Consider the following 22,440-nt stretch of genomic DNA (forward strand, 5'->3'; position numbering starts at 1 on the left):
GCTTGTTCAAGGAGAGCTTGGCAAGCTAAGTGGTGAGCATGCCATAGTTTATTTTCGAAAGTGCTCCTGAATACAGCTTTCTTAAGTGGATCTTATTCAAGTAAGTGATCTAGCCCGGGTAAAGAGCCCCCGAAAATCAAGCAGCAAATCAACATCTCTTTGACTCTTAAACTTAAAATTAGTACTTTAAAAAAGTAAGTGTGGGGAAGAGATCCCTCTAGAAGGAAATGCTCTAAAACCATTTCAGTGGCTTTCAGAGGGTGGAGCAACAGAGTATTGGGAGGAAAAAAACTAGAACTCAGCATTGGCAACAGCACGACTATCTCCAGCATAAGAGCCTGTTTATAGGCACAGAGCCCTCTTTTCAAATGGGAAAAGTGTCAGCAGTATAAGTTAAGATTTTCACTAAGAATCTTAAAAATGTTAATCATTTTTCAGCTATACACAACAAAGTCTGAAGTTCAGATTCAGAAATAATAAGGTATGTCAGTATGAAAATAATCTCAACTTAAAACAAGCCAAGAAATAATATTTACTAGACCTCAAATCAAGTATTTTATGAAATTGGATAGTGTTAGATGTTACCAAATTGAAATTGTCTGACTGGAGCCTAGAGTTCAACCTTTATGGGGTCAAACAACCTAAATCCCTGGTTGGCACCTAATACTCCCTTTACCTTGGTGTTGTGTACGCTCTATAATCCCTCCCCTTGAGTGTGGGTGGGCCTGACCCAATCAGGTGAATGTATTTATTTATTTGTTTATTTTTAAACACAGGGCCTGAACTCATCACCCTGACATCAATACCTGAACCGAGATTAAGAGACACTTAACCGACTTAGCCACTGAGGCGCCCCCAGATGACTGTTTTTAAAAGAGGTTCTTGAGGTCAATCAGGAAAAATCAGAAAAAGTTGAAACTTCAGTAGATATATCTGTATTTTTGGTCAAAAGTTTTAACTTTTAAATGTTATAGAAATGGAATCATACAGTATGTAAATTTCTAAGATCCCTGCCCCCAACTCAGCAAAATTTTCTTGGGATTCATCCAAATTATTGTATCAATAGTTTGTTTCTTCTTACTGCTGAGTGTTACTCCATGATAGAAAATAAATAAATAAAATCTTCAAAACTGTGGCCAGTTTGCAGACTGCTGGGGGTCGGTGCTGCAGGACTGTTCCCAGGCTGCAGAGACTCTTCCCCGTTGTCTGCCCAGCTCGGCTCCACAATGCCGGTGGACCTCAGCAAGTGGTCCGGGCCTTTGAACCTGCAGGAAGTGGACGAGCGGCTGCAGCATGCGCTGCAGGTCAAATACATCAGGACAGAGGTTGACAAGCTGGTCAAAGTGCTGACACCCACCCAAATTAAGAACCGGCCTGCCAGTATTGTGTGGGATGGCCTCGTTCCAGGTAAACTCTACACCTTGGTCCTGACAGATCTGGATGCTCCCAGCAGGAAGGACCCCAAATACAGGGAATGGCACCATTTTCTGGTGGTCAACATGAAGGGCAACGACATCAGCAGTGGCAGAGTCCTCTCCAATTATGTCAGCTCTGGGCCTCCAGATAGATCTGACACAGGCCTTCACCACTATGTCTGGCTGGTTTATGAACAGAATGGGCCACTGAAGTGTGACGAGCCCATCTTCAGCAACCGATCTGGAGACCCCTGGGGCAAATGCAAAGTGGCATCTTTCCACAAGAAGTACGAGCTTGGGCCACCGGTGGCTGGTACGTGTTACCAGGCGGAATGGGATGACTATGTGCCCAAACTCTATGAGCAGCTGTCTGGGAAGTAGGGGAATGCTAGGAGACAGAAACCGTCCTGGAAGTCTCAACCAGTGTTCTCCAGTTCAGTGATGCATGTAGATTTCTCAGGTGAGGCCTGAGCAATCAGATAATGGTTTAGAGTGACTTTTCCTTCTGCCTGTCCTTTATAATTCTAGAGGGTCACACCCCCGTTTATGTTTTGATCACATCTGAATGCTATTTTGGGGGATATTTTGGTACTGTGTTGGGGTCATCAATTCTTTTTTTTTTTTTTTAATATTTTATTTATTTATTTGAGAGAGAGAGAGAGAATGAGAGAGAGAGAGCATGGAGGGGGAGGGTCAGAGGAAGAAGCAGACTCCCCGCCGAGCAGGGAGCCTGGTGTGGGACTCAATCCCGGGACTCCAGGATCATGACCTGAGCCGAAGGCAGTCACTTAACCAACTGAGCCACTCAGGCGCCCGGGGTCATCAATTCTTAATATAAGTATAGCAAACCAGAATTTAAAGAAATAAAAATTCAGGTAAAAAGACCAGGTCTATAGTAATAGAGCAGAGCGTCAAAGAATCTTTAAGGGAGGTTTAAAAAAAAAAAAAAGATTCATTGCCTCTGCTTTGTGAGCCTGAGTCTGGAATTGTGCATGAGGGCACTTCTGGGTCGTGTTTTCACGGCTGTGTCTCTCACCAAGACAGCCAGAGGCTGGCGTGTGCACTAACCCCCAACGTGGTACATCTCGGACTATATTACTAGGGATCAGTGTCTTGTTCTAGCTCCTCTGAAGAGCAGTACTGGGAAGAGCAACAGGGAAAGTGGCTTTGTAATTAAGACACAGCCATCTAGAGCGCCTGGGTAGCTCAGCCATTAAGCGTCTGCCTTCAGCTCAGGTCATGATCCCAGGGTCCTGGGATCGAGTCCCACATTGGGCTCCCTGCTCGGCGGGAAGCCTGCTTCTCCCTCTCCCACTCCCCCTGCTTGCGTTCCTGCTCTCGCTATCTCTCTGTCAAATAAATAAAATCTTAAAAAAAAAAAAAAAGACACAGCCATCTAGATGAGCTGCAGGGCTGCGTGAGGCCATTGTCAGAAATCCCTAAGTCTGTGTCTGTGGAAGTCTTGTCTATAGAAAAGCCGATCTGGAGTTGCGGATTATTGTGTTAATTCTGCTGTTTGCTTATAGTTGAATAAAAAGAAAAACATTGTGTGGATGAAAAAAAATCTTAAAAAGTGTTAAAAAAAAAAAAAAGAAGTCAAAGGATGCAACTGAGAAAGAAAAGGACATGAAAGGACTCAGTTAAAAAAAAAAGATGTATCCTGAAGATAAACCTTTATCACCGGAGTCCTTATCAGAATCAGATTATATTGAGGCGGTATGGGCAAAAAAGAAGAAAAGCAGTGAAGAATGAGAAAAAGTAACAGTAAGGGCGCCTGGGTGGCTCAGTTGGTTAAGTCTGCTTCTCCCTCTGACCCTCCTCCCTCTCATGCTCTCTTGTCTCTCATTCTCTCTCTCGCAAATAAATAAAATCTTAAAAAAAAAAAAAAAAGAAAAAATTACAGTAAGAAAAAGCAAAAAAGAAAAAGCAGCATAAAAAACAGGATAAGGAAAAAAAGATGGCTGCAAGTTCAAGTCCTGACTGGTCATAACAAGAAAAATCAGGATTCCTTTATAAAGAAAGTGCAACGTCTAAGGAAATTTCAACTGTAAGAATTAGGACATAATTACTAAAATGCATGAATGTTCCTGTTTTTAGAATTAGTCCTGGACTATTCAGTAGCCAGGTGGATGCCACTGTGTGAAAGGGCCATAATTGTTGCCTGCTGCTTGAACATCTATTTTTTTCCCTTCCAGTGCTTAACAACTCCGGGAGATATTACACTGCAGTTGTGCTAGTGGTTAAGATATTTGGGGATAGGGGCGTCCGGGTGGCTCAGATGGTTAAGTGTCTGCCTTCAGCTCAGGTCATGATTCCAGGGTCCTGGAATCGAGCCCCGCATCGGGCTCCCTGCTCAGCGGGAAGCCTGCTTCTCCCTCTTTGTCTGCCTCTTCCCCTGCTCATGCTCTCTCTCTCTGTATCTCTGTGTCTCAAATGAATAAATAAAATCTTTAAAAAAAAAAAAAAGATATTTGGGGATAAAGTTAACATTGCTGACTAGAAGTATCTCATGATAAATTAACAGAAGTTGAATCTGGATACATCATTAAGGTATAATCAGAAATGATCAGGTGACTCTAGAGCACATTTTTGTAACAAACTATAGAAATGATCCCTGAAAGTAGAGTCTTAGATAACATTTTTGAAATAGGGATCACACTGATATTTCAAAATCCTTACTCTATAGATAAATGTATTTTAATTTTTCCCCTTCTATACTTTTATTTACCTGGGGAAGGAGCTTTTGCGGGGGTGCTGCTAACTCTTCAGCTAGCAGAAGAGCATGCTTTTTATCCTCACACATCCTACTTCTGCAGACACAGTAGCCATGCCTCATGGGGAGGGCAGAGCTGGGTACAGCACTCTTGCCATCGGACATCCTTGGACTCTGTCATTTGCTACTTTAAGTGAACCAGAGAAATAGGCCTTTGCAGAATGACAGAGCCCCAAAGGCTCTGGAATTTACCTCCACTTCAGTAATGCTGAATGTTTTTTAGCATTAGGAAGTGTTATAACGTTTGAATTAATTTTGACTACACTTTGACTTTGGAAGGGAATCATTTCAAATAGATACTGGTACTTTTTGAAATTGATTGCCAAAAATTCTAAAATGCATGTTTTATAGTGTTAGGTTTTAACTAGTCAGGAATATTTTATGTAACCAGTGATAGTTATTTTTGTTTGGAATTTGGTTTAGGTTGTAATGTTTAGCTTTTATTAACTCCTTATTCCTTGCTGTATTTAATGGCATACTTGCCAAGATGTAAAACAAACAAACAAACAAAACCCCCACAAGGCTTTTGGGGTGCCTGGGTGGCTCAGTCATTAAGCGTCTGCCTTCAGCTCAGGTCATGATCCCAGGGTCCTGGGACTGAGTCCCGCATGAGGCTCCCCGCTCAGCGGGGAGTCTGCTTCTCCCTCTACCCCTCCTCCCTGCTTGTGCACTTGCACTCTCTCTCGCTCTCTCTCTCAAATAAATAAATAAAATCATTTAAAAAAACAGGCTTTTGATTTTTTTTTTTTAAACAGCTTCATACTGAAGCTGAGACTTACCATAAACAAGTTGAGTGGCAGGTCTGGTATGCTATGTCTTGTTACAAAAAGCTACTGCCAAAATCTTAGTAAACACAATATTTTAAAAAGTTGTCTTTGTATATTCATAACAAAGTATGACAAGTGAGAATTACATTATGCTCTTCCTGTGTCATATTTTACTAAAAATTTGTATCTCGTCGCTCCTGTTGAATTGTTTACTAGTAATGTTAAACAGAACTGATAAATCATTTTTACTTTATATTTTTATATAATCAGGTAACATGAAATATAATTTGATGTACAATTTTGCCTGTTACAGAGGGCGTGCATTATAGTGGTATATACACAAAACATTTTGGCATGACAAGAGGCTGAATAAATAGCTATTTCACTTTAAAAGGAAAAGGCTGTGATCCCTAATAAGTTGATTTTGTGTAAGATGTGATGATTAGGCCGAAGTTCATTTATTTGTCGATGGTTGTCCAATTGTTCCAGCACCACTTATTTGAAAGGCTATCCTTCTTCCACTGAATTGTCTTTGTTCCTTTGTCAAAAATCAGTTGGACACATTTATGTGGTTCTGTTTCAGGGTTCTTTTCTATTCCTTGATCTGTGTCTATCCCTCCACCAATAACCACAAAGTCCTGATTACTGTAGCTAAACAGTAAGCCTTAACATTGTGTACAGTGATTCCTCCCACATTATTCCTCTTTTCCACACCTGTTACAGCCATTTTAGAAGCTCTGCTTTTTTGTATAAATTTTAGAATAAGCTTGTTTATATCTTCAAAAAAAATCTTGCTGTGTTATTTAAAATTTTTAATAATTGGGGATGCCGGGGTGGCTCAGTCAGTTAAGCGTCTGCCTTCGGCTCAGGTCATGATCCCGGGGTCCTGGGATCGAGTCCCACATCAGGCTCCTTGCTCAAGGGAGCCTGCTTCTCCCTCTGCCTCTGCCTCTCCCCCTGCTTGTGCTCTCTCTCTGACAAATAAATAAATAAAATCTTAAAAAAAATAAAGATTTTTATAATTGGGTCAAAAATATTTAAGATAAAATTTACTGTTTTAAGCATTTTTAAGTATATGATTCAGTACTTAAGCACAGATGCTGCAAAGATTAAAGAACAGTGTGAATACCTTTGTGTCAATACATTTGAAAAAATGAAATAAATTAATGCCTAGAAAAAATTATCTTAAATGACTGAAACAGAAAGAGAAAACCCAAAATATCCTACAACTTTTAAAGAAGTTGAATCAACAGTTAAAAAAAACTTCCACAAATAAAAAATACTAATGATTTTACAAGGGAGATCTATTAAGTAAGTATTCAAGGTTCACATAATTCTAATCTCATATAATCTCTTCCAGAAATGAGAAGAAATCTCCTCAATTTATAATTATTAAAGGTTAGTTTAACCTTGATACAAAAATGCAACAAGGACAGCAAAAGAAAACTAGATGAATGGTGGTGGCATTCAGAGAAAGGAAGCATGGGGTTTGGGGCTAAGGTCACAAGAACGACTACGTGCCGACAGCAGGAGCTTGTGATTGTCCAGTTAGAGATGTCTAAGCAGCGACCGAGAATACTGGTCTGGAGCGCAAGGAGAAGCTGGGCTGGAGACAGAACTGAGAACCACCCGTACAAAAAGAGCACCGGGGGCGCCTGGGTGGCTCAGTCGTTAAGCGTCTGCCTTCGGCTCAGGTCATGATCCCAGGGTCCTGGGATCGAGCCCCACATCGGGCTCCCTGCTCCGCGGGAAGCCTGCTTCTCCCTCTCCCACTCCCTCTGCTTGTGTTCCCTCTCTCGCTGTCTCTCTCTCTGTCAAATAAATAAATAAAATCTTAAAAAAAAAAAAAAAAGAAAAAGAAAGAAAGAACACCGTAAGTCCTTTAAGCGGGATGGAATTACCCAGAGAAACTGTGTGGGATGAAGACAAAAGAGAACCAATGCCTGATTCCCAGACAACCTCAATGTTTAAGGAAGGAGATTCCCTTAAGAGTCTGGCCAGAGAATCAGGAAAAGAAAGGACCAGGAAAGCAAGAAAAACAGCGACTCCAATCACTCTGAGAAGGAGAGGAGAGTGGAGAATTTGGTGACTGGCATCTGCTAAGACACAACAGTTTCAGGACGTGGTGAGGGAAGGAGGCACCACGGAAGGCTGTTGGATGAGTGGGTAAGAGGAAGCACAAACAGGGAGCCAACACTAGAGAAGGCTGGCTGAGGAGGGAAGCAGAATGTGTGTAAGATCAAAGGGAAGAGCAGACTAGAGGATGAACACATGGGTGGACCAGCTAGAAAGAGAAAGGGAAGCAGTTGGTGAGAAAAAAACAACACAGAGCCTATCCCCACATTCCAGGAATGAAAAGATTCTTCTGGAAAGATTCTTCTTTAGTCACAGTCCCAAGACATGAACACACAATCACCAGGACTCGGTTTCAAGCCCCCCCTAACTGATCAGTGACAACTTGCTTCTGAGAGTCAGCAAACGGCCTCAGACCAGGCCCGTGACCATGTTTCTATGGCTAACGCTGCACCAGTCCCTGAAGGTCCACCCTGCCCTGGATTCCACATTCACCCAAAACAGAGAAGGTAAAATTGAAAAGTACTCAGGCAAGGCCTGGAGGACACAGTGGCAGATGACAAAGAGCAGAAATGAGGCCATGGGTCTTAGATAAGAGGGAGTCCATGGATCCCCTGTGAACTGAGAAAAGGGTGGAAGTTGATAACATCGGCGGCAGCAGCAGGTGACCTGCCTTCAGGTCACATACACAAAACTCTGTGATGTGGAGAGGCTACGTGATCTGTGTAGGAGAGGCCAGGACTCACACAGTGCCCGTGCTCGCGCATGCAACCTTACGCGGCTGCTCACTCCACTCCATCCTATCTTTACATTCTGACAGCAGCTGCAGCATCTTGCCATATGACACTTTCCACACTCGGGCTCTCATCAGTGTGGTTCATGTATACCCACCTGACTCATTCCAGAACTGAAGCTCTACAGGCTTTTACATGGGAAGTGCTCAGTGAAGAAATGAATCCAGCTGCAACTGCCAAACTTGTTACACGCCAACTTGCTTTCAAAAGGGCTTGTAATTCTCTTTAAGTGATTTAAGCCACCCCTACCACAGCCTTCTTTATGGTGGTCATGGGCTCAGCATTCCTTTGCCATAGATGCCACGAAGGCCGAGCAGTATCGTACACCTCATTTACCTCAAGGTCCAAATTAGTGGAGTTAGTCTCCACTGAAAAGATTTCGCTATGTCTGCAGGTTGAGACCAAAAAGTACTTCTTACCTGAATTTTGATGGGCCAGGTAAAATTACTGACATAAACGAAGAAAGTGATATTTGGGTGGTTGCGAAAATCAAACTTCTCATTAGAGAAGCTATCTTTGTACTCCTTAATGTTGGTTTTTGAAACAACAGGCATCTCTTCTCCAGCCTGGGTTCCAGCTGTCAGGAAGAAAAGAATGAAATACAAGGGTCTTTTTTGGGGGGACAGAATCTGCCTTCATTAATAATGACAACAGTTAGCATTTACTGAACACTTACTACGTTCCAGGAATAGCCTGTAAGAGCACAAGCTCATTTAATTCTAACAACAATTCTTACTATTCTCATTTACAGATCAGGAAACTGAGGTTTGGAGAAATTAAGTAACTTGGTTCAGGTCACACAGCCAGCAAGAAGCAGAGCTGAGATTTGCAGTGGGAAGGCTGATATACAAGGCTGTGCCCTTAACCAGAATAGTTCTGCCAGGAGTCTCTGCAGCTCCTCTCCACTTAAACAGCCGACACCTAGCTGTGAAAATACAGACACCAGTAGAATCCTACTAACAAGCAAGGACTTTCATTCTGCACGTAGCACTTCCAACTGCTTTGCATATCCCTTTTAGACCTGTTTGTCAGTGCTCCTGATCCCCAAACCAGGGACACTGATCGACCTCTCACTTCCTAATTAGCAGTGACCTCATGTCTCAACAGCAGCAGGTAAGGAGTCACCCAGTCCCTTCTGCTATCAGCTACAACTGTATTTAAATCCCCCCAATCTGGTATAAATTCATGCTATTCCCAAACAGTCCTTCAACATTCCATTTTCTCCCTCAGCCTGGAATTCTGGTGTCTACAAAGATTCGTAAAATAGATTTTTAGCATGTCTGCATTAAATACTGTGACTGGAGCCCAGACTGCTGGGTCCTCATTGAGACAATCATTGAAAAGCATTCACATGCTCAGAGATGTTGCCCTTCTCCCAATGTTCTGACAATTCAGACTTTTTTCTTAAAAGTGTCTCCTCACTGCAAGTTTCAGAACCTTTTCTGAATTCCACACAATCTTAAAAGATGATAAACATAAGATGTGCAAAGGTAATGCTTAATTTTGTTTCAGTCTAACTGGTGGTGTTTTGACCAAAAATCAATACTGGAAGAGAATCGATAAGGAAGCACGGTTACCATCCAGTGAGAAACTGCTGGGTTTCAAGCACTACGGACTACTTTTTTATTGTCTCATTTCAGTCTCACTATGCTGTGCACGGCTAGGTGTTTCTACCATCCCTTGTATCCACGAGCAAACCGGCTCAGAAAGCTTAATCAGCCCAACCGCACAGTTCAGCACGGTTGGTAACGGGCAGAGTTCAAACCCACGTCTGTCGGGTCTGTCGAGCTACATTTGTAAGTGCTACATCAGGCCCGCCTGTCACTTCCTCAGTACATCTTCTGCCCAGATGGTCTTAAGTGAATCGTAGCAAGATAGACAAGAGAGCAAACACTATGCTCTTAGAGCTCGATTCAATTCCCAAATTACACCTCCCTGTACCTACCAAGATCTCATTCTAAATATTTCCATTTCTCACTTCTGAGGCCTGGACGGGGCTGACGGTGGGAGCGCCAGAGCAGGGCTGCAGCTAGTGTCATGGGCAGCAGGGTCGGGTGGGGGTGAGCGTGCACTGAGCCTGACACGACCGGAGGCGCATGCCTGTATGACCTGATTCAATCGACACAACAATTCTAGGAGGTAAGTATTGCTGTCTTCTCTTTGTGACAAATAACGCTAAGGTCTAGAGACGGGTTTTGACACTTGTTCAAGGTCTCCCAGGTCGTAAGTGGCAAAAGTAGGTTTCAAACCCATCTGTCTGTCTCCAGAGCCCTCTCTCTCAACAACTACACGTATTTCTCAATCTACTACCAATCTACTCCACTTGGAAGGTCTTCTTCTAGGTATGTCTTTACCTGAGAAGCTGGCGGCCCAGGTGATGTTGAGGTTGAAGTTTTTGGAGGCATTGATGAACATGTCCAAATCCCTGTTTTGCTGAAGAGCGGTGCAAATAGTTAGAAAATTAATTACAACAGTTTCCAGATTTTAAAATAAAGTAGCAATTAAATTTTACTACTCTCAATTTTCTTAACTACAAAACAGATATTTTACAATGTCTTCAAAGAAACTCACACTTAGTAACATTTCTAACCAATACAAGCAATATAACCCAAGTAAATTTCATTTCTCTCTCATAAATGTGTATGTAATTTAATGCTTTATCAAATGCCTAACTCCATGAGAAAGTATGTTTTAAAAAGCCCCTGACCAGAGCACAACAACTTTAATCCTATGACCCATGTTAGGGGAGTCAGCCTCCTAAGGATCCTCTGGGCAGCTGTTTCCAAATGTCTGGAGAGCCCATGCTGATGAATAAACACTGAATCAAGACCTCAATTTATGTGTATTTATAAATTAAAGCTATGTACTTCTGAGCTGATAGATTACATATCCTATAAAGTTCTCCAAAGTGGAAATGGGCTCCCTGCTCAGCAGGGAGTCTGCTTCTCCCTCCGGCCCTCCCCCATCTCATGCTCATTCTCTCTCTGTCAAATAAATAAATAAAATACATTTTTTTAAAAAAGCATAAAAAGCTGAAATGAACTAACTTAAAAAATAATTTGACTGTATTCATTCAGGACTTAAAAAAACATTTTTCTTTCACTAAAAATTTTATTTCAAGAGAAATATGATTGAATATTCTTTTTTTTTTTTTTTTAAGATTTTATTTATTTGCGAGAGAGAGAATGAGAGACAGACAGCATGAGAGGGAAGAGGGTCAGAGGGAGAAGCAGACTCCCTGCTGAGCAGGGAGCCCGATGTGGGACTCGATCCCGGGACTCCAGGATCATGACCTGAGCCGAAGGCAGTCGCTTAACCAACTGAGCCACCCAGGCGCCCATGATTGAATATTCTTTACTAGCTTTGAAAATCTTATTTACCACTTGGAGATACAACAACTCGAAGAGCTAGTGTAGTTTATTTTGATTCTTGGTTTTAATGACTGAGAAAGACCTCTCCAGGAAATGTGTTGAGCCGACAGGTAGAAGCGTAGCACCGCTGGTGACACTAGGGAAACTATAATACGGATTTTTAGTTTTCACTGAAACTTGACTAATAAATCTCTTTTCTTGTGGTCAAAGAATTATTTTTGCAAATGAATCAGATGTTGTATTTTTATATTTCACAAATGGATCCAATCCTGCTGAAATTCTTTATCTTGAAAGGCCAGAAAACAAGTCAGAACAGTAAGATTTTTAAGGGGGTTGTTTTGATGGTATTTACAGCACAAAATCTTAACAGTGGAAACATTTCTAAATAGCCGTTTTCAAAATGTGATCTCCAAACCAGGAGTTTCTCTCCCAAAGCAGTCAGTTACCTTCTTGTTTACTGATATAACCTCACCCTCCTCTTGCAGGGACAGCTCAAGTGTTTATTTTTTTTTAATATTTGGTGGAAGAACACTACTGACAATTATTTCTTTCCATAGAAAGGATCAATAAACTTGATATCCTGGTGCTTTTATAAGAGACAGAACATACATCTTGGATAACTCTATTAAATACTCTGTTGTAAGATAAACAGGGAACTCCAGAGAAGTCAAAAGATTTTCATGGTCACTCACCACATTAAGAAGTACTACCAGGAGTCTATTATGTTTATTTAAAATAAAGTTAACAACATCAATTACATCCTGAAAGCCTGAGTACTTCAACCAATGCTTATGAATAAGATATTAAATAAATTTCATGTGTGGTACTTTTGCTATAATCTTATCCTAATTTTTTTTTTTAATTCTAGTCAACACAGCCATTCAAATGATATGATATAGTCTGTCCACATAATATTTTCATTTAAGTTCATCTATTATTTTTACTTAAATTCACTCTCTAGTACATTTCTTCTTAATTTTATCATTAAAATGGAATATAAAAAACAAATCTTACTTTCATTTAATTGTAAACATCCTGCACTCTGGATTTTGTTCTTCTACTACTTTATTTATATTTTAGATTTAGCAAAGCTTGTTAACAATAACATTTGTTAACAAAGGAGCACAACCTGGCTCACTGTCATATTATTTTCCACGTATTATTTGTCATGTTTATGGTGACAGGAATTTTGTAATGTTAAGTGGCTTTGTGCATGTTGATGAGAAATAAGAAACCTTCAAGGAGGTTCCTAAATAATGTATCATCAAGTTTAGTAAAATTTCATTATGTACTGGAGTGGCCATTGAATGACTTTATATTTCATTGAAGAAACTCTACAGGTGTGTCTTCATGTTCTAGATGTTTCACTTTTAAATGTCATGCTATGTTGGCTCCCTTCTACCACCAGGTTGTACCTTATGTTAGGCTAGGATTCATCATTAATGAAAGTAGGTATAAATCCACATTTCAAATAGTCATCCTAATAATTCCAATTATTTCTGGTTAACTTCTTGTTGGACCTGACTACACCTTCGCAGTTTTTACCTCCTAACAAGGCTAACAACTTCCTGTAGGCACAGAAGTATCACCTCTGCAGCCTTCCTTGTATCAGTGGCATTAATTTCAAACCGCAGTTTCTTTGCAGGTACTTGTTAAGCCTCTGGTCTGTTTTGAGAGAGTAAATCTGGGCCCTGTCATATGCCCCTCTGACTGGGGAGGTCCCCTTGTAGTCCCCTCTCCTTTTCTGTAGGGGCTGTGATGGGCTGATGGGCAAACCAAGTATGTGTGGAGTCAGTGTCAATCTGGGTGTCAGATCCTGGTAAATCTGAACAACACCATTCTTGCCTTTGAGATGGAGAGGAGATACAGTGTAGCTTCTAACATTTCTTTCCTGCACCTCTAAACACAGTCCTGTGTACTCCACTTTGGAGACCACTGCTAATGCTTCTACCCATAAAGATCAAGAAAAAGATCCACATGAATTCAAAACAAGCAAGAAAACTTTTAAAATCTTACTTCATCAGGCGTAGCCACAAAATTGATGGCTGTGTAATAGCGGTCATCTTCCTGGGATAGGCTGAAGGTGAACTGATAATCAATGAGAAGAGTATCTATGGAAAGAAAGAAATGTGTATTTAAAAATTAAAACAAAACAAAACAGAATAGATCTCGAAAGATACAGATTGATCTTCTTATAAATATTCAATAGGCAGGAAACACTTTTAGCTCACTTACACCTGGGGACTGGGTGGCTTCTCAAAGAAACTCAAGTCTGTGGACAATATCATTTTACTTGGAATAACCTATCAAACTCTCCTTATATCATGACCCTGGTTGAGATTTTAGGCTCCAACCTAAATCACCTACAAATATTAATTGTACCTCTATTACATGCTAGGTTTTGCTTAAGGATACAAAGCTATAAATTAAGGATATAAAAGGAACTAAGACTCTATGGAAAAATGGTTGATTCCAGGTCTGGAGCAAGGAATATGTGCCTTATCTTATTCACGAAAGCAAGAAAGCATTCAAAGACTAAGGTGATATAGCAAAAGAAAATAGCTTTAAAGAGAGCCTACTGGACAAAGATGGTATAGTTTTTTTTTTTTTTGTACAAAAGGGTGATTTTATTTAAGAACAGGGACAGGACCCGTGGGCAGAAAGAGCTGCCCAAAGATGGTATAATTTAATTCTAAAAAGTCTATTGTACAACTCAACAACCTGATTTAAAAATGGGACAGAGGAATTGAATAGATATTTCCCCCAAGAAGATATACAAATGGCCAGTAAGCACACAAGAAGATGCTCAACATCATTAATCATTAGGAAAATACAATCAGTTAAACCACAATGAGATACCATCTCATGCACAGTAGGATGGCTACTATCAAAAAAACAGAAGGTAAGTGTTGGTGGCGATGTGGAGAAACTAGAAACCTTGTGCACTGCTAGTAGGAATGTGAAATGGTGCAGCTAATGTGGAAAACAGTATGGTAGTTTCTCAAAAAATTAAAAATAGAATTACCAAATGATCCAGCAATTCTACTTTGGAGTACATACCCAAAGAACTGAAAGCAGGATCTTGAAGAGATATTTGTTCACCATGTTCATAGCAGCTAAACATCATAGCGATTATTCACAATAGCCAAAAGATGGAAGCAACCCAAAGGTCCATCAACAGTATACATAAAGTGGAATATTAAAAAAGAAGGAAATTCTGACATACACTACAACCTGGAACAACCTTGAGGACACTATGCCAAATGAAATAAGCCAGTCACAAAAGACCAGTACTATATGATTGTACTTATATAAGGTGCCTAGAGTAGTCAACATTATAGAAACAAAAAAACAGAATGGTGACTGCCAGGGGCTAGGGGAAGAGGGAAATGGAGAGTTGTTGATAAGTTTATTTTTAACTGTTTAAGAAACTGCCAAATGGTTTGCCAAAAGGCCTACACCATTTTATATTCCCACAAAGATGGATGAAGGTGGTGCATAAAGGTTCTAGTTTCCCATATCATTGCTAAAACCTGGTATTTGATATTGGCTTTATTTTTTCAAGATAGATAGGTTACAATGTACCAGATTACAAAAAGTTCACTGATATGGTGGGGCCCCTGGTGCCTGGGTGGCTCAGTTGGTTAAGTCAGACTCAAAACCTGAGTCCAACTCTTGGTTTTGACTAATGATCTCAGCGTCATGAGAATGAACCCTCCCTCGGGCTCAGCAGTCAGTGGGGAGTCTGCTTGAGATTCTTTCCTTCTCCTTCTGCTCCCCGCGGCTATCTCTCTAAAATAAATAAATAAATCTTAAAAAAAAGAATTGTTTCTGGGGGCACCTGGTGGCTCAGTCGGTTGAGCGATCAACTCTTGATTTCAGCTCAGGTTGTAATCTCAGGATGGTGGGACTGAGTCCCACATCTGGCTCCACACTCAGCATGGAGTCTGCGGGAGATTCTTTCTCTCCCTCTGCCCCCCCCGCTCGTGCTCTCTCTAAATAAATAAAATCTTTTAAAAAAAATTGTTTCTGACTTATATCCTAAATGTGAAATATGTTGACCCCAACCAGGTAATGGCAAATGAAATTAAGTTTCAAGAGAACATAAATGAGGAAAGCCAGAGGTGTATCTCTGTATTCTCCCCTAATATCTGCTATGGATATAGTAACATAAACCACAACCGTAATTAACACAGCTTAAAATGGTGTTCCTATATGTGGTAAGTGTAATAGAATGGAAACACTTCCATGAATGGTTGCTATATTCTTAATAGCACTTACCGTTCTCAAACCATATTAAAGCAAATAACAAAGTTTTACTGAACTACTTTGCTTCTAGACAAATATGAATTGCAAAAACACTTACAATAACATGTTCCTTTGAGAGGGTTTCCCTGGTATCGATTTTCTACCTCGCATCTAGGGGGATAAAATTGAAGATTATTTTCTATTGCTAGTTAAAACAAAATCTACATTCATCTTAAAACCAAGCAGATCCTTTTATATAAAACTACACCACAAACAAGCGTGAGTCAACGTAATCACATTCTTCACTGTCACTCAGATCAGGTAGGCTGAGGAGAGTCTGCGTTCATGTTGAGTACTGCCCACCCAGCAGTTCACACCACCCGCCAACTGATAAACATTTGCCAAAGCGCAGGAGACAAATCCAAATGTAATAAATCTGGATCCTACTTATTTTCATGAAAAACACATTTCCACTTCTGTGTGGACTAAATATTCCTCTAAAAGTGAAGTTAAAACATTTTTCAAATATTCATTTCTCACTTCCTTCCTATTCTCCCTGGATAAAACTGATCCTGCTCTTTAAAAATAAGAAAAGGCTAAACACCAAGAATCACTTTTTTTTTTTTTTTTAATTCCTTGAACATGGTTCACCAGTCTGGAGAAAAAAATAAGTTCTAGTAAAAAAAGAATCATTACTTTCCCGCACAAATATCATCTGTGAACATCAGCAAAACCCAGTCTCCCACTTCACAAGGCCATTTATACTGGTAGGGCCAGCAGCGAAGAGCTATTAAGAAAGTGGGGAAAGCCTGGGTCAAGCACTATTCCCAGATAAATAATACATGATATTGTGTCCTTGGATCCAGGGTGATTCTTAGTGCTTGCTTGTATCTAAATCTCTTGAAGAAAAAGTCTTTCACTGGACCTACACCTCGTTTCGTTATCGCATGCCTAACTGAGGGCAGGAGTGATTAATTTCCCTCTATTGTTCTGTTGAAAGGAACCTAGGCCCAAAAGCTAAACTTAATTTTTGATTAGACATTTCTTCAAGGCATCATGAAACCAGTAAACATGCCCAGTGGTGTAAACTGTAAAATGTAGACAGAGCAATTCCTTCCTTGAACATCACGTTACTACCAGTGTTGAGAACAATGAAGTTTACCAATGATGTATCTGCTTGTCTCAGCTCAATGTTGTGATACTACTAAACTCTCTCTCTTAAGTCTCTTCTTGAGAGAATGAGTAAACCCGGAGCATGTGTTTTATGAGGTTTTCTAGTGAGGCAGACAAGTATATGTTTGTCGGGGCACAATCTCGTTTCAACTCACCAGGTCACTAAAAACAATTATTGCTAGTCCTGCTATTGATGGATAGGGAAACGGAGGCTCAGCTCAGTAAAGTGATTTGTCTCAAGAGTGCCCTGCTTCGTGGAGGCAAAGCCAGGGCTAAAACTCCATGTCTGTCTGACACTGTTGGCATCCTCATGGATGGGAACCTCAGACTCTTTCCTGGAAGATGTCTAACACACTTCACCAAGGAAAATGCTAGAACAGGAGGGAAGTGTTAAAGGCTGGGGATCATTTCCACTATCGGACAACCAAAATGCTAAAGAAAACGCTGTCCTGGAATACCAACTCTTCCAGCTCTTTCTCGGGAAAGAGTACAATCTCCTGATGTGACAAAAATTGAACAGTGGTTGAAGTTAAAAGACTGATCAAGTCAGCAATGCAGGAAATGTCAGTGTCATTCAAACATAAAAATGTGACCTAAAGAGCCACCAAGTAATTGCTGCTGAACCTCCTCAGTGTGGAGGCTGACCGAATTAGACCTGTCTGAAATAGAAAAGGCAGAATTTCAAATTCATCAACCCGGGGATCCACCCAGAGCCCAAGACAAAAGGGCACAGGGAAGGGGTGGCTCTTGTGGTCCAGCTGCTTCATAGTCCCTTGGCCTCCTGGGTGGTACAGACCCAGCTGGCCTGGCTGCCAGTCACTAAATCCAGGTGTGGCCTGTGGCAGGGGTCCCAGGAGTGTGGTACTCACAGCTGGCACTCGTCCCCCTTGACGCCCTTGGTGGTGCAGAAGCACTTGCCCGTGTTGGTGTTACAGAGCGATGCATGCCCATTGCACTTGCATGCTGGGGAGAAGAAAAAGGAATGGAAGTCACAACCGGCTTGAAAGATTACCACGATCATAGACTTTTCCTAAAACACATAATTTTATCTGAATCGGATTCAATAGGAAGGACAGATTAGAATGAAGGCATTTAATGGGTAAGATTCAAGTTTTCCAGCTAATGATTTATCTCAAATAATGTAAAGGCAACATTAAAAGAACCAAAGTCCAAGGACAGGAGGAAAGAGAAGGCTGGCTTCTACTGCCACCCGAAGCAACCATTTTGATCTATTTCGATCTTCTCAATAGGCTGTTTTTCACTATTATGACTCTTTCATTCATTCAGTAAATATTTATGAAGCATCTCTAGTGTGCCAGGCGCTGGGCATGGGGGCACAGACACAGTCCCCGCCCCCAAGGAGATGCTCTGAGCAATAACCACTCCTGAGGGCGAGGCTTGGTCTGGCTGCACTCAGCCTCAGATGAGGGGCCTGCCCCACAAAGGCCACGTCTCAAATCCTAGCAGGGCTCAGAAGTGAGGTGAAATCACAGTAGCTGGTCAGTGTTTCAGAGGCCCCGCAGGACTTGCAGAAATGGGCACCCATGTCTCGGGGGCCTCGGGCATGGGGTCCTGTGCATAGTCCCCACCCAGTAATGCCAGGCACTGTGATTACTGTCAAACGGATGAAGTCCAGTCACAAGGAGTGGGAAAAATATTTTTACTAAAGACCTTTTAATCTGAGCAGGAAACGTTCTTTAAGAGTGGCAGGCAATGGCCGTAGAAGACTACTAATAACTGCCCACATTTCCTGAGTGCTCACTATGTGTTGCACACTGCTCTGACCACTTCCGTCTCAACCACCACCCTTTTATCCCCATTTTATGGATGAGGAAATTGAACCCCAGAGAGGTTAAGGGACATTCTGATAAAATGCCAGCTCTCTCCTGGTTGCTCTGGGATCAAATTCTCAAGGGCCAGGCTAAGGAATTTGGAGGTGGGATTTCGGGAGGAGGTAGAGATTTTCCTTTCTTATTTATTTTCCTGCTCAGAAACCGAAGGGTCTTCCCATTGGAAATAAGAACAAGCCAAAAAGCAGTTTGCCAGCCTCCCTGGTCATTTTAAAAATGTATTAATTTACGTTCTAACACTAAAAAGTCCTTGCTTACAGGAATTTATTTGACATGCATGGGAAAACAGAAGACTATTTAAATCTTTAAAATATACTAGACGTGGGGTGCCTGGGTGGCTCAGTCGGTTAAGCGTCTGCCTTTGGCTCAGGTCATGATCCCAGGGTCCTGAGATCCAGTCCTGCATCAGGCTCCTTGCTCACTGGAGAGCCTGCTTCTCCCTCTCCCTCTGCCTCTCCCCCTTGTTTGTGTGCTCTAATAAATTTTTAAAAAATAATAAATAAAAAAATAAAATAAAATATACTAGAGGTACTGAGGAATCCAGTTCCTGGTTAAAACCCCATGTGTGATTTTTTGGACTTGACCACAAGCCAAATCCCAGGCTTAGCCAGCAGGTCTCCTGTGCCCAGGGGCCATCTCTGAGGGGAGCTGTAGTCAGGGTCTCAGGCACCCCCACCCCCCAAGTCAGCCGTGTTCGGTCACACGCTTGTATTCCTAGTGCAGGCACCTTCGTTTCTGAGTCTCTTTATCTGGGCCTTGGGCAGACCTTCTTCGGGAGCCTTGCTGAGCCTCCTCAGGGGAAAGGGGGGGGAAGCCCTGAGGATGCGGTCCCCACTCTCAGTCCCCAGCACTTACCCCCCCTTCCCTCCCCTCTCCAGGGTCCGTGACAGGCTTTTGCTGGAGCCTTCTGTTCAGGGCTCTCCCCACCTCAGTGCTGATCCACCTGACCCTCAACCAGTATCCAGTCCAGGAGGGAAAGGAACGTGGGGACTCAGAGCTTTCTTGCGTTTAGGTTTAAGGCTCTTGCTTTACCACCACAGTAACTGATTAAAGGTTTAACTCTTCCATTTTCGGCTTGTTGGCGTTAACTGGCTACTCATACTTGGCAGCTCTGCTCACTCTCTCCCAGGCTTAGCTGAGCTCCTGAAAAGTATGACAAGAAAGGCAGTATCCAAAACCAAGTGGCTTCTGTCCTCCTAGATACTCAAGTCAAATCAAGGCACAGTGTTCCAGCTGGTTTGCAATCAAACCCTAAGGGATTTGACTTACGCTGACATCTCCCCCCGTTGGTGGGATCACCATAGAAGCCAGATATGCAGGTCTCGCAGTGCTTGCCTGTGGTCAGGTTCTCACACTTCTCACAGATACTCTGATTAACGCACTTGCTGTGGCCATTGCACTGGCATGCTGAAAGAGAAAGCATAAAAAAAAAAAAAAAGGAAAGAAAGAAAGCGTTTTAGGGGGCCTGCCCCGTGGTAGAACAGGGTGGAGTAAATTCCACGAGATTTATTTGCAACTATCTATTTAATTCCTTATTACCTCTAAATACAAAACTACTAAAACTGGCACACTAAAAACGAGTTTGAGAAATAAGATCAAAACATCCATCCAATTTGCAACGACGTGGATGGAACTAGAGGGTATTATGCTGAGCGAAATAAGTCAATCAGAGAAAGATATGTATCATATGATCTCACTGATATGAGGAATTCTTAATCTCAGGAAACAAACTGAGGGTTGCTGGAGTGGTTGGGGGGTGGGAGGGATGGGGTGGCTGGGTGATGGACATTGGGAGGGTATGTGCTATGGTGAGTGCTGTGAATTGTGCAAGACTGTTGAATCACAGATCTGTACCTCTGAAACAAATAATACATTATATGTTAAAAAAAAAAAAAGAAGAAGATAGCAGGAAGGGAAAAATGGAGGGGGGGAAATCAGAGGGGGAGACGAACCATGAGAGATGATGGACTCTGAAAAACAAACTGAGGGTTCTAGAGGGGAGGGGGTTGGGGGAATGGGTTAGCCCGGTGATGGGTATTAAAGAGGGCACGTACTGAATGGAGCACTGGGTGTTATACGCAAACAATGAACCAAGGGACACTACATCAAAAACTAAGGATGTAACGTATGGTGATTAACATAATAAAATAAAAGAAAAAGAAAAAGAAAAAAAATCCATCCAGGGTTAGTCCAGGAAAATCAGAAATATACCACAGCAGGATGAAAGTTTACAGCCATTAAAAAAATAATTTGTGGTAGTTCATAAAAATAATGTATGTTCATGACAGTAAATTTGAAAAAATATACGGAAGAGGGGAAAATCATATTCAACTGCACCACGCACAGATCACTGTGCACATTTGGGATTTTTAGTTCCAGGAATTTATTTTTTCTATATAGTTTTACACAGTTGTGCTCATATTAATACACAACTTTGATTTTTTTTTTTTACTTACAGCACAATTACTTTACCACATTATTTCATCCATCATAAACAAAACCTTAAATGGCAGAATGATTTCTATGAATCATAACAGCTATTTAACCATTCCCTTACATTCTGATATTGTTTGCTTTCAATTTTTCTTTTTTAGAAGAATAACCATCTTTATATATAAAAACATTCCCACAAGTGTAATTAATAAGATTCTTGATGCACATAGGACCTTACAACTAGAAAGGCATATGAAACCTGGACCTCTCGGGACTGCTCAGGACAGCTGTTTAGGCTGTGCACTGCAGACTCCAGTGGGGCCACCCACAGAGTGCACAATCTACACCATTGCAGGCAGAAGACCTGACTCTGCAAATCTGTCTTTTTCCCCCAGCTTTACTGAGACACTACTGACACGCAATATTGTGTAAGGAGTAGAATGCACTGATTTGATACACTCAAATATCGCAAAATGATTTCTACCCATGGTGTTAGCTAACATCTTGTCACATAACTACTATTTCTTTCTTGTGGTGACATGTCAGGTTTACTTTTTTAGCAACTTTTGCAGATCTCTCTTGGCTGATCAATGTGATACAGCTTTCCACCATTGTGGCAACTTTTCATAGCCTTGCACCTGTAGTTCACGCACCTGTTTCCTATCCCATCGCTTATGTATTTGACTTGTTCTATACAGGCTGTAACTGAAAGACTTAACTATGACTATAGCAGTCATTATTGCACCAAAAATACTTCAGAGGTGTGGGATATGCATGTCGTTCCTGTGAAGATGACCAGCTGTACAGATACCAAAAGGGAAAAACACAACACACACACACAAATGCAATACCTAAAATCATTTATCAATAAAATCTGTATTCTAGATAAAAAGACTAGAAACACGCTTCTCTCTCTCTTCCCCTTCAAAATCCCACTGAAATTATGGAAAAAAATGTAAAAACAAGGATAAATCCATAGGAATATGGGGTAAGAGGAAAAGGTGTATCAGATGTATTGAGAGGTACTTCTGAATTACTGAGCAATTTCTAGAAATTATAAAACAGATGGTGTCAATCTGACAGAAAAAGGGAGTTGAGACATCTGTCTCCTAATGTAGAAGGAGGGGACAGTTAAAGTGACTAGATGCACTTTACCAAATGACACCTGAAAAATCCAGCTCAGGCTGGGAGACAGAACAGGCCCAGGACGTGCCTCCTGACCAGTTCCATGTCTGTTCAACCTCCCACCACATACAAAAATAAACCCAAAATGGCTTATGAACCTAAAGAAAAGAGAAAATCTATGGAACTTTAAAAAGAAAAGATAAGAGTAAATCTTTGTGATCTTGGGTTAGCTAGGCACTGATTTCTTAGACATAATACCAAAAGCACAGGGGATAAAATTTAGAACTTTTATGTTTCAAAAGATACCACCAAAAAAGTAAGAAGAAACCCTCAGAATGGGAGAAGGTATTTGCACATCATTTAGTCAATAAGAACTTGTATCTAGACTTCATAAAGAACTCTATGGGTCAATAATAAA

At 41.2% G+C, this 22,440-nt stretch overlaps 2 protein-coding genes across 3 annotated transcripts in view; one reads left to right on the plus strand and one right to left on the minus strand.

Annotated features, from left to right (window-relative positions):
* Positions 1 to 22,440, minus strand: part of ATRN (attractin) — a 156,754-nt gene that overhangs the window by 40,040 nt on the left and 94,274 nt on the right. For both annotated transcript variants that reach the window (XM_035005963.1, XM_035005964.1), the window contains exons 19-24: positions 19,734 to 19,871; positions 17,484 to 17,577; positions 15,560 to 15,612; positions 13,210 to 13,304; positions 10,177 to 10,255; positions 8,242 to 8,399 (exon numbers count right to left, since the gene is read on the minus strand). In XM_035005963.1, coding sequence (XP_034861854.1) covers positions 8,242 to 8,399; positions 10,177 to 10,255; positions 13,210 to 13,304; positions 15,560 to 15,612; positions 17,484 to 17,577; positions 19,734 to 19,871 — 617 coding nt within the window. The remainder of the gene's footprint in view (positions 1 to 8,241; positions 8,400 to 10,176; positions 10,256 to 13,209; positions 13,305 to 15,559; positions 15,613 to 17,483; positions 17,578 to 19,733; positions 19,872 to 22,440) is intronic.
* Positions 1,164 to 1,867, plus strand: LOC118011298 (phosphatidylethanolamine-binding protein 1-like). The gene has a single exon (XM_035005965.1). The coding sequence runs from the start codon at positions 1,227 to 1,229 to the stop codon at positions 1,794 to 1,796; it is 570 nt and encodes a 189-aa protein (XP_034861856.1). The 5' UTR covers positions 1,164 to 1,226; the 3' UTR covers positions 1,797 to 1,867.

The sequence above is a fragment of the Mirounga leonina genome, unplaced genomic scaffold (assembly GCF_011800145.1).
Source record: "Mirounga leonina isolate KUSES-001 unplaced genomic scaffold, KU_Mleo_1.0 Mir_150, whole genome shotgun sequence".
NCBI lineage: Eukaryota > Metazoa > Chordata > Mammalia > Carnivora > Phocidae > Mirounga > Mirounga leonina.